The sequence below is a fragment of the Mytilus edulis genome, chromosome 1 (genome assembly GCF_963676685.1).
Source record: "Mytilus edulis chromosome 1, xbMytEdul2.2, whole genome shotgun sequence".
In the NCBI taxonomy this organism is placed as follows: Eukaryota; Metazoa; Mollusca; class Bivalvia; order Mytilida; family Mytilidae; genus Mytilus; species Mytilus edulis.
Window position 1 is genome coordinate 119794699 of NC_092344.1, and position 13721 is coordinate 119808419.

The window sequence follows — 13721 nt, forward strand, 5'->3', positions numbered from 1 at the left end:
ACCAACTCTTTCAATTTGTCTTTTAGTTTGGAATGTGAAATACTTGTGTAAAGTGTAGAAAAGTCAAAAGTTTTAATACTATTGCAAGAGAAAAGAGAGTTAGATTGTATGTACTCTAAAAGATCTTTGGAATTTTTAAGTACCAATATCTGATTCACGCCACCCCTAGAATAGGCAGTTTCACTATAACTTTGAAGCCCGTCTTTGATTGCTGATAAAATAGATGTTAAAAATTTAGAAAGATGTTTCATGGAGCACTTGGAAGACCCAGCAATATACCGTTGTTTGTAAGGACACTTATGAAGTTAAGGTATCCATTACAGTGATGGAAGATCCGGTTCTTCATCTTTGGTTGAAGTTCCAAAGGAATATGGATTTCCTCTTTGGTGAGTGTCGTGAGGGTATATGTTGAGTTTCCTAGTAAAGTGTCTATACCTAATTCGTTTATTAAACAGTTAATGTAATGAGTTTTACACACAAAAACGATGTAACCCGGATTTGTTTTTCTCTCAATCGATTAATGAGTTTCAAACAGGGTATTCTACTGTTGCCTTTATTTGAGAAGATATAATTGGAATATGATGTATACTGTTCAGTTGTCGAACCAGATAAAACACACATACATATATTGATATAATAAATGAAAAAAGGGAGATATTCATGCATTAATAAAGACGTATCATTTAACACAAGACACGCACATTTCTGCTATATCACTTTATTTTTCCAAAGCCTTCGTATTATGACCATCAAGGAATAAAATCAAGGCTACACTATATATTGAATTATGCAATTATAAGTTCATTAATCATCTTCTTAGAAGATTTGAGGACGACACAAACCGACTTGGTCGAACTTGACCGATTGACAAGAATATGTCGTGTCACAGAAAACCACAACTATAGGTGACAGAATTTGGAAATATCTGCCAAACAGACGCAATACTGTCAATTTGATGGTACATTTTAGTTTCATCCAACTATCTATATGAACATAGTTGTAATGTGTGCACCGCTAATATGTTCACATTAAATACATAATTGGTGGGTTTATCGGTATAAAATTTGCTGTTTATAAAGTGTTGTATTACTCAAAATGCTTATACTTTTTTTCCGCAGGCATGGCTTCATCAGCCGTATTTGACAATTTGTTTTCTGGATTTTCGAGTTTTTATGTTCATCATTTTTGTATTTAAATGAATGCCACTACTAAGTCTGGTGTAAACGAAATCCGGTTGTGGCGTTTCAAATTATAAGCCTGATATCTGTGTTGAGTTACTCTTTTGAGGTCTTTTTTTCTTTCCTTCAAATATCCACATATCAAGACACGCCAACGACTTTTCAGCTGTCATCTCACGTCGATGCATGGATAGATGTTAATTATAAATTTGAAAAATGAAATTCAATTAAACTCTTTTATAAAGTTCAAGATAATTACATCAGTATTTTAATAGCTGTTTTTTTTTTACTAATTTCAGTGCAATGAAGGTTTGACGATGTGCACATTTTCATAAAAAAAAAAAAAAATTTCACTAGATGAAAATTACATTGTTTTAAACAAATATTGATAAAAGAAACACGATTTCTTGACTGAAAAAAAAAAGCTTTTCATTATAATACTTATAGTATAGTTTTGTCATTTTTCCTAAAAGTTATTAACAATGTCAATTTTAGCACATCTTCTTATGGGGCACCTACCATTTCAGTTCTATCAAAGAATACTATGTTGGACGGCGTTCGGATCTTTTTGAAATATTGAATGCATTTAAAAATAGATGAATTTCACCTTATTGTCATTAAATGATCCTAATGATAATCAAAAAAAATAACCGTGTATCTAAACAGGAAGTACCTTCAGGTTGTCCTATATTAGTGTCTTTTCTCTATTTGTTGTATATAACAATAAGGTGGGGTAAAATAATGTGGTCAACCTATTCATATCATATAACAGCCATTAAAACTTTGACATTCAAAGCAGAAAGATAACCCAAAATAACACAACAGAAATGAAAATATAGTGTTGGTTTTAAATTTAAAAGCCAATAAGGAATCTCCGACGATAAGTTTAACGATGTATGTTTTAAAATGTTCATCATAAATAAAGTTTTCTCTAGCATAAGAATACAATGTTCTTATTTTTATATATTATAGTCAATGCTTAATACACCCTGTATCCCCCTTTAACGTAATATGACGTTCCATTGCGCACTAATTACCGATGCCAATTGATTAGACACAACGACTCCTAAGATTTCGATGTTATTTTTCTAGATTATATTGTTGTGAAGCTTGCTGCTGAATAAATAATCCTAAACGTCAAATTAATGTTAACTTCTGTCATAACATACTGTTAAAACTAAGTTATCAAAATTAATTTCTACAACAAGATTAGTTCTGACAGGAAAAGCATGGGTAATGAAAGAAAAAACTATAATTAAAGATTAAACTCCCGGTCGTATTGAATCACAACTGTCTTATTATCCGACTCTCATTTCCTACTTAGAGACAACAAATAATTTTACTAAGAATAAGTTTTCTATAACAAATCTACATATAAATAAAGTATTGTGTAACATAATTTCTTTGTTTTATCATAGTTGCATTCATCAATGATTTAAAAAAAAAAGAGCTACATATTCCATGTTTTTGCTGTTCAAATGAACGTTCTTATATCTTTAGCAGCAAGAACTTCAAGCTTGATACACTTACAAATATAGTTAAATGGTTCTTTCCTTTGTTATGCTAATAAATGCTATTCTTTTTTTTATGATTTGTTAAGCATTATATATACTGTTAATTGTTTACCATAACATACATGTCCACTTATCCACAGCAATTGCGGAAACAGTCTCTATAAATTACAAGTTTTAATGATGCTTTTTTCTTGATTGATTGATAACATATTTGTTATGTTTGGAAGATGTGGTTTTCACCAAACAATCTGCATTCCCGTGGGAACCAACTATACTCCCCTTCCTGTCGACTTGTTCCTTCATTTATATGAGACTGACTTTATATAGAGTTTTTTAAGGAATAAAGAAAAGAAGTTAGAAGACTGTATCTTTAACTTTACGTGCTGCTATTACGATAACTACAAAACTTCAAATTTGGTAATTATGTTGCACATTGTCTCTTCCATCGATTTTGATATAAAGCTACTAAATATACAGTTAAGTCTGCCTCATAATCTGACTTTCATCTATGACTTGACAATAAGGGCCGGTTGAAACTAAACGTTACGACAAATGAGATAATTGCAGATTCCCAATTGTGATTTTTTTTATATCTTTGTAGCAACTTTCCAACAGGGTCTGTCTGTATATTGTGTTTATGTATCCCATTTGAAACGATATACATATGCATGTATTTCCTATCATGATTTCCTTAATATATAGTTTAGTTTAATCAGATTTGTTTATAGTGGATTGGGTTATTGCAACCTACATTTATCCCTTTCCACTTCGAGGGTGCGAATGCTGCCTTGTAGCGGCATTAGCCTGCTCTTTTTCGAAATCTACAAGGTTGTCTTTTACGTGCAAGAGATATGGCTCTCTCTTAATACGGGTCAGCCATTCATCATTCCTTTCCGACGGACTATCATCCATTCTCAAGACCCTACTCGCAAATGGTGTCAAGGGAGAGCCAAAAATTCTGTCCCTGAAATTTTCTTACAAAAACGGGGATCGAACCAGGAACCTTTGTGTTAGTAGTCCGATGCGCTACCAACTACACGACGGCTCTTATTAGAGGGTTGCTGCTCACAAGAAAGCTTTTAAATCAGAGTTCAAAGTGATGAAGTTGAGTTCATTTATTCTTAAATTTTACAGACGCCGTCATGAGTTGGTTGACTATTTTTTAATATGTGTTTCACAGATGACGGATATTTTACAATAATTATTGCAGAAACCACAATTGTCTGTTTTCCGCAAAGATACCGAATTACACTTATCATCGGGTTCGTACTTGAATAAGCAAAACATATGGAGAAGGATAAGCTTATCTGCTCACTCTAAGATGAATCTGAGACCACTCCCGGTTTTTTATGTTTGTTTTGCTCAGTTTAGTGTATGTTTTGTTATGTATAGTATCAATTGCATTGTTATGTTTATTTTTGACTTAGAGAATGTGTTTTTTGTATTTTCACTTCTCACTAACTGTACAACCGAAAAGTGCTTGAACGGAAGATGACATCATCTTAAACATATACATGATCCTCGATCAATTAGACCCTACAGGATCATGAGTTTTCGAGTTCACATTATCTGATCTGGAACAAATGACATGTTTGATGAAGAACTAAAACATATCTCCATGTTAAAAAGATCCAAAAGACAAAATTATCAATTTACGGACTCACTATAATTCATCCCCATTGTGTGCGTACTTTAATGTAGACATCATCTACGAAATGACCCTTGATGACTCCCAACGGTTATATAACCCGATATAAACCTAGATATAGATATGGATAGACAGAATAGCACGTATATCGTTTACTGCAATCTATGGGTTAGAAAGATTTGTAAATTATAATTTCACATTCATAAGAATTTGTGTGCTTTAACGGACAAACTGTTTAAGAAAGGTACTAGTGACGCATGACTGTATGAAAAAAAGATAACCAGTAGTTTAGATACTATTAGGTTAGAAGAAACAGATCTTAACACTTTTACACTCTCTCATTTTAAATTAAAGTAATGGATTTAAACTTTCTGCAAACGGTAAGGTATGCTAACATGAAGCTTGCAGCCAAATTCGTAAAAAATACAATAGAAAATGTCATACATGGCAATTAGCAATGATAATATATGAGTATTCGGTATGCAGAACATTCACACCTTTACAATGAGGACACGAAGCTAACTACCTTTCATGTAGAAATATTTTGTTTGTACTAGGAAAAATTCGATCCAAAATTATCGGAAGGATACATTAACCGAAGGGAGATGGGGAAACATAAAACAGTGCTAAAGCATCTCGAGAAAGGCATACGTTCAAGCAATGGTTTACTTACAGTTAACGAAGTATTCTTATAAGTAAAGAAGTGATAGAGTAATTATTTAATTCAAAATAATCAGTGTCTTAAATAGCTCTTCGTGAGTTGATTATCTGGATGAAGGTAGTCATATAAAACGTGGAAGTTATTGAATTTCAAAAGTCTTTTGAAGTAGAAGATCAACATACGGCGAAACATTGTCAATGTTAAAATATTATCTTTCAAGTTTTAGTTATACAAAACTATAAAAACCGAAGCTACTTTAATTCACTATGTGCTCATTTTATATATCATTTAGTATCAGCCGTGCTAAATACCAGAGATCGGTACTTAATTCAGACGTGCTAATCCATAACAAGAACCCGCTTTAAATCATTGTAAACTACAACACGATTCTTACCTATATTGGTACTTTGTGCAAATAAACCATTTCTAAACCACCTGTAGTGCCGTTGAGACTAATATATTCTGTTCCGGATCGGTTAAGACTAGCATATAGACTCAATGAGATTTAGTAAAAAAAAAAGATAGGGTACCTTTCAATCCTCATGTATAGATAGAAAAACATTTAATAAAAATCCAGTGAGACCTAATTGTTCGTTGACAGATCTGCTGCTATGCAATTGTTACCTGTCATACGATTCTACAGTAACTGTCAAAACAAGGTTTATTATGAAACCGAAATAAAAAGTCATCAACGATACCAACCTTATAAGAAGTCATATTTACAATAGATAACGCGTAGATGTGATGAAAAGTTAAAGTGATCTTGTAAGGCAAACGACTTAAAAACATACGTTATTTTCTTAGATTTGAAGCGTGTGAACAAAGTCAACATTAGTATACAGTTGTTCAAAAGAAGCTGCTTTTGCGCCCTTAACTTCCATTTGACTTGGTTGAGAACTGCTGCTCATATTTCATTAGTGCACTTACAATAAAAAAAAAAACTGGCCTCTTAGTGACCATACACAAAAATATATATGTAGAGCAAACATTTCCCCAAACCTCCCTCTGATGCGATAAAGTATAACATACTTACCTTAGAAGGAACGCAAACAAGTATAACAAGAAGATCTGCTGAAGCCAAACTGACGAGAAATGTGTTGGTGATAGTTTTCATCCTCTGGTATGTAGCTATTGTGTATATAACTAACACGTTACCTACAATACCTAGGATCATTGTTATCCCATAGATAAAACTCACAGGTATGATCTCATTTAATGGCATGGTAAAACTTTGTATATCATAGTCATAATCCGTCCAATAGTCAGATTCATTTATTGTTGTATTTACAACTAGTGTACTATATACTTTGTAATCCATTATTACAAACTTCAGCTGACTTCAGATCTTTTCAAGGAATAAACTTCTATTCGGTTCTTAAGTGATTTATCTAAAACCATGTGCTCCAAAGAGTTCTGTCTTGTTTCTAAAGCCACGCCTTCTTATCATCTCAGTCTTATGAAACTAATATGTCACCAAATCAAAGAGGCGGGAAGAATAAGTCCATCGATTATGGCATTGGCTCTCTTGTTGGCAATTCTTTTAACTGTCTGTACTATTTCTTCCTTTAGTTATTTACAATATGAGAATCTGCCTTCAAACAGAAACATAGTTATATTTATTGGCTTGGAATCTTTTGACTCGTAATATTGATACACTAATTATTGATATATGATAATGTTCTAACCGATCTTTCACTTAACATAATAAACTTCCGGATAGTTTATAATCATCTGGGGGAATTTGCTTAAATATATTGTTCCTTTTTGTCAAATTTACAAATTAAATTAGACAGAAATTTATCAGCGGCAAATAGTACATAAAAACGGACAATAAATTATCTGAAAATATAATGGAACAGTCGGAGGACTACTAATATGCTATAAAAACAAAATCCCATTGTGGTTACATGCAGTATATCAAAACGGAAATTATAACCAAATTAATTGAAAGAGGAATGTACTTGGAAATAGCCTATTCAATATATGTATTTGCACCCTAACGAAGGGGCATACAATTTTATGATTACGCAATAATAAATGAAAAATGTTACATGCAGTTTGATATGATTGCTACGAATTCATATTAGGTATTTGACAAAGTGCGAATATCTTACTAACTAAATAACAAGTATACTCTTTTATCAATATGTTGACTCTGTACAGTGTTGGTACTTAACTTAATTATGATATTGTAATACTAGTACAGTACTTCTAAATTATTGTACAGTTATCATATCATGATGATACAATACTAAATTTGTATTGCTAGTAAACGTGTTGTTCAAGATTTTCAACAATTGCTAAAACAATTTTGAATATAAAGTTTTGAATCTTTGTAGTAGTTTTTATTATTAAAAATATTTGTGACACAACTGCTAAGTCTGTCTCATTGGGGTCTAAGCGTGACGCGGGATTGCCGATTTTTTGTAAGCGTGACACGTGAAAGTTGAATTATTGTGTCGTGAAAACGGGAAATGACAAAAAAAAATGGAATTGCTTACGCACATAGTGTAAGCGGGATACGGATATCTGACGAAACAGTAAGCAGGATCCGGGATCGGAACCCCCCAATGAGACCCCCTGCTAAATCGATAATAATACGCTATCGTATAGCAATAATGGGGAAATTAACACTTGAATATCAGTTAAACTTCGTGAAAAATATTCATAGCTTTATAAAAATTACTAACCATCCTCGATATTATATCATTTTATACTTTCTCAAAATTTCAATAAAGTTAAAACCGATACGTAGCATGCGTAGAGAGGGTGCTATTTATTTTTGGTTACTCGCGTCCAATTTCCTTTTCAACCCTTGATTTGAGTGTGTTCTCTTAGATCTTGCGTTCTGGGAAAGTTCTCTGTATAAACCGTTGTTTTTATGATGGTTGTCCATATACCACTGGTTTTATGATAGTTCTAGATTTACTTGACCCTTGTTTTGCGATAGTTTTCTATTAGCTCCTAATTTTGTGATAGTTCTTAAGATAACGCTATTGTTGTGACATTTACGATATGCACAATGATTTCAATTATTGTGGTTTGAGTGTTCCTGATGATGGTTATTACAGAAAAGATAATTAGAGGCATTGGATTTATAAAGCTTAATTTAAATTTCTAGTGTATCTCCTATATATCTGATGGTGGACTAATAGTACATCCGGTTATCACAAGCGCAGGGTTTCAGCACTGATATGTTTTATAACATACAAGTCCTTAAAAAATAGAAAACCAAACGTTTAATAATTTAATGCGTGAATCGCTTTTCTGGATTTACCTTCATCAGGAACACTCAAAGCCAAACATTTGAAATCCGAGGATTTATAAGTACCGAAACCGTTGAAGAGCTTTATGTCAAAAATACCAAAAAATGAATAAACAAATTCATCCAAAGTCAACTTTGCCTGAGGGAGTTGACACCTTAGTTTTTTTAATAATTTCAAAATTTATAAACGGACAATTTTAGAAAGGTTTGTTAATCATGTCAGTACCGAAGTACTGACTACTGAGCTGATGACAACCTCGGGGACTAATAGTCCACCAGCAAAGGTGTCGACCCCGTGATGTGAAAAATTTAAAACAACACGTTTAATAATTTAATGCGTGATACGCTTTTCTGAATTTGCCTTCATCAGGAACGCTCAAAGCCAAACTTTTGAAATCCGAGGATGCTTAATATTCGTTGATATGATTAGGTAGAAAAACTTAAAGAAGTACAGTTTCAAAAATAATTATGGATTTTACTTTTGATGGATTTAATGATTCGTGTGTTGTTCTTGTTGGTCATATAGCTAGCAAAGCATTCAAGAATTTATTCATCCATGGCTTTCCTATTTTAGGGTTTGTGTGTTCCATATAAAGAAAATTCAGAAAGACGCTTCGGAAATATTTTAAAAGTGGTATTTTCATTTTTTTATTCTTTAAGTTTGAGTTTACCTTGGTAATTCTCTCAATGTCCTGTTTTGTGGTAGCTATATGTTTACAATGTTCATTCCTGATTTAATGTCAGTGTTTTGTGGTAGCTATATGTTTACAATGTTCATTCCTGATTTAATGTCAGTGTTTTGTGGTAGCTATATGTTTACAATGTTCATTCCTGATTTAATGTCAGTGTTTTGTATATCCCTTGTTTATACATAGTATTCAAGCTTTAGAACTTTGTATGTATAACTTCGTCTCTGAGAGAGTTTGTTTGTTTCTTTATTGTTATTACAAATGCCGTTTGTTTTTATTGTTTTTCTCCCTATCACAAGTCGCATCGTTGTGATATTATCCTGTATATACTAGAAGTCTGACATTCATTCTATTCCTTTCCTTACAACACGTGACAAATCTGTTTATTGAAGACAGTTTGTTTTCTGAATGAAAATATCTATAACAACGTTATAATTAACAATTTGCAAATCATCTTATGCTACCAAAATCATGACTACGGCAGTATTTCTATAGGAACATTACAATATCTTATAATTACTCATATTGACTAAAAATGATTATTTTTAAGTGCCAGTCTGCCTAAGAATCAGGCAGTGGTGAAAACATGACAAAGAAAACCCACCCTATTTGACATTGATTTCAGTTCATAATATGTAGTTATGCACAAAAATAACATTCATTTCCATTTTCTGTTCTGGTAATAGAAGATACAATTTGGTTGAAATGCACTAGAAATTAACGAATAAGGGGAGATAACTCTGTAATTTGCTATCATTCTAACCAATTTTCCAACCAAGTTATTTGATATTACCAGACACACACAAACGAAAGACTAATACTTTTTAACTCAGGATGATGGTTAGTATTAAATAGCATGATTAGCTCGGTGGGTTTTTTCTTATCATGTTTTAATTTTTACCTAAATTGCCTGATTCTAACAAAGACTGGCACTTAAAGTTATAATAAGTTAAAATGTTCGGCTTTTTGTTGCTGAGCATAGAATAGTAGCGTCAATGCAAGTCTTGAAACAGCTCATGAATGCAAGTCTTGAAACAGCTCATGAATGCAAGTCTTGAAACAGCTCATGACCTCGTGGGCCAATTTTTTATTTTAATATTCTCAAAGATTTTCTGTTATATTTCGATCGTTAGAATAAAATACTTTCATAGTAACTGAGATATAACAATTCTAATCAGACAAACTAGTTATGATGTATAATTTTGCTTTACTGCAAAATACGTAGAATATTAATTGAGGATGGTAATTTTAAAAAAAGCTCGTCAGACCAAAACAATTTATAAAGCATTTTTTGAAATGTATGTACATATTATTTTAGGAGACCTACGGGAGAACAGAAATTTCATTAAGCTTATAAATTTAGAAATAAATACCCTACTATCAAAGGGCTTATCTCAATTGAATCTTATTTTTTTCTTTTTGTGCGTTATGCACCCAAAGAGAAAGTGAGATCATAAAATAGGAGCCAAATTGAACCCCTAAAGAGAACTTACATGTCTAGAACTAGGATCGGTCTTCTCTTACGAAGGGGTACTGTTGTCCGCTTTTGTACGGGGTGTATCAATTTTATTAAAGGGTTTGAATGATAGGCCAATGTGAGAGAGTGTCACGTACGCTCCAAGATCGAATAAAAGCTTTGAAAAGTTAAAGCAGTCCCTCTGGTATCTTTCGCACCTCTTTTAGAGGAGTAATATTAACATGATTATATTATTTATTTATGTATTTATCTGTCCTGAGTGCTCTTGTATTTATTTGTACTGTATTCCTGTCATGTGATTTTGTCATTGTAGCAGTATATTGAACATTGCGATAAAGCGTGAGGTTTGGCTAGTCACAAAACCAGGTTTAACTAAAAGAAATGTCCTATGCCAAGTCAGGAATATGGCAGTTGATATCTAATAGTTCATTTTTATGTATGTTGCATCTTCGTTTGTTTTTGTTGCATTTCGTTCTTTCTGTTGTTTCCTCTCATAGTTGATGTGAATCGATTTATGACTTTGGAACAGCGGTATACTAGTGTTGTCTTTATTTGCTGACCTTTGAATTAAAGCGACAATACAAGAGGTGATAACTTCGCCCACTTGAAACAGCTCATGAGCTCATGAGCCTAGTTAAAACCTTGAAATTCTAAAGGATTATTTGTTACCTTTGAATTGTAAAATGAACATAGTTACCGAGTTTCTTAGTTTCAATCTTAATCAGACAAACTAGTCATGATGTGTAGTTTTTGTGTTACTGTACAACACGCAGAATCTTTATTAAGGATGGACATTTTAAACAAAGAAACTCGCCCGATGCAAATAAATTATAAAGTGCTATTTACATTTAAATAATTAAAAAGTAAAATCACAAAAAATACTGAAATCCGAGGAAAATTTGAAACGGAAAGTCCCTAATCCAATTTCAAAATAAAAATCTCAAACACATCAAGCGAATGGATAACAACTGTCATATTTCTGACTTGATACAGCCATTTTCTAGTGTACAAATGGTCGATTAAGTCTGTTAAAGCTAACTAAACCTCTCACTTTTATGACAGTCGCATCAATTTCAAGTTATAACGTCTCAGAGGGGAAAAAGTAAATGTTTGTATTGCCGACACTTTTTATGTAAATTAAAAGAAAACGTTTTTGAAACACAAATCATGGACCAAAATGTGTTGTCCAAATGCACTGGAAAATCGTATATAGACTTTTTTTCCTGTGCCGATCTATCAAATTATCACTTCTCACTGGAATATATGATGCAGACAGGAAGTGATGACGTCAGAAATTCTTTGGTTTTTTTTTCGTAGGAATCATTATGATTTATGTTACCGTTTTAATGATAACTAACATCTGTCAGAAAGCAGTATTTTAAAACCTAGACTGATTCAAAATAAACTTTCGAACTGGTTTGGGAGTCAAACGCCGGTATCATTATTGACATTTCAGGATATATAAAATATCTAATGTCGGTATACACTATGGTCAAAACTAGTATTGGTTTCTGGCTATTACTAAAACATTGTCCCTGTCCAGGAAGTGATGCATCCTCTGCTACACAGGATAAAAGATCAAGGTAGTTGCGAGTAGATTAATATATCCCGCTTATTCAGATGATGCAACAGTAGAACATTAATCTATATCCGTTGTGTACACATTTGACAGATTTATATACTTCGTACTGGGATGCAATGATCATATTACCGCTACTGGTCATACACTTGTTACAAAAATATTAGAAACAGTTCTTGAGAATACATCGCAAGAATCTGAATGCAGCACTTTTAAAAAGTGAGAAAACAAAATCGTTTCTAAATTATCCATATAAATCTGTATGCTGTTTCCCTTCATAATCGAATATGTTACTAGTACCTTAGAGTGTCCCAGTTGACCGAAACTCAAACTGAATATTTTTGAAAAGATCATCAATACGAGAAAATGACGTAAATGAACACCATCGCCGATCTTTCATCTCTTGTGCGCATATACATTGTACAACCAAAATGTAAGTTTCAAACCGTTAGACCTTCAATTATAGATATCACTGGTACTTACCATGACTGCACACGTCTGAATTATAACAGCCCATGCTCAAGTACAGCCATAAACCAGACAAAAAATAAACGATTACAGATAATGCAGTCTTTGATCATCAAATCAGGGATATCCGGATCATCCGGAAGATAGTCTCTCACACTTCTTGGAGATAATCTTATATGCCCAAGAGGAGGTTTTACGATAGGTAATGATCATACAAATTAAATACTTGTCTAAACAAACCAAAAGATTACCTTTTCTCGCAATCGGCGATTTTGATGGCATGCAGACCATATATGGCTAACAAAAGGAAAACAAAACTAGCCCAATTTTTGGATCCCAACTAATTTATAGATTGTGTATCTCTGTGAATTTAGCAGTATTCCTTTAAAATCGCAATTTGTTTTCTGCAATGTACCAAATAAGGACTGCGATTTTATATACTTATACGTTGGATATTTTTTTCTCTTTCATTAGCAAATAATAATTATTAAACTCGTTGTGGTCATTATATTTGTATTTAATTTGTTATTATATTTTGTTACCGTCTTGTTACCAAGAAATGAGATAACATTGAATATCCATAATATTTTTTTTTAAATATGGGAATCAGCCATTGTATTGTCTCTCAATCTCAAAGTTTCCCAAAAGGCATCGAAAATATTTCTACTATATTTCGGTATATTGTTGAATGCTGACTTTAAACCTGAACTTTCCATGTCGGTTTGCTCATCATTATAAGACCCCATTATCTAGCCGGGATACTAGCCACTGACATAGCTCGAATGTGAGTAGGAAAGATAAAATTCCATAAAACCCTTGTAGTTTCAACACGAAGATAAATCTGACGTCAACTTTGCCTGAAGAAATTTACTATTTTGTTGGAGTAATTAATTAATAATAATTTTAAAAAAAAAGTCAAATATCCTCTGGTTAAACAAAAATTATGTCTGTCAGTACTGCTTTATAACTACATTTTTTCGCGTGGATAAACTTAAGTAAAGGACGGAGAAATGGATAATTAAAAGAATAAATTTCGCGTAATTGGGGAATAAAATGGTATCTTGAGACTTTTGAGTATTTGTTGAATTGGTTTATATGTCCTTTCGTGATCGATGTCATATCATAATCCTGTTATCAAGTAATCAGTGTTGGGCTTGTTCTTACTTAATGTCCCCATAGTATTTGTATGAGTAAACCAGCTGTCATTAACAACGTTCTGGCTGTCAATGGAATAAATTTCAT

The 13721-nt window shown here is 32.5% G+C and overlaps 1 protein-coding gene across 1 annotated transcript in view; it reads right to left on the reverse strand.

The window, feature by feature from the left end:
- Positions 1 to 6357, reverse strand: part of LOC139503496 (QRFP-like peptide receptor) — a 40567-nt gene extending 34210 nt beyond the window's left edge. The window contains exon 1 of the mRNA XM_071293288.1: positions 6035 to 6357. Within this exon, the coding sequence (XP_071149389.1) occupies positions 6035 to 6319 (285 nt within the window). The 5' untranslated portion in view covers positions 6320 to 6357. The remainder of the gene's footprint in view (positions 1 to 6034) is intronic.
- Positions 6358 to 13721: the final 7364 nt, after the last annotated feature.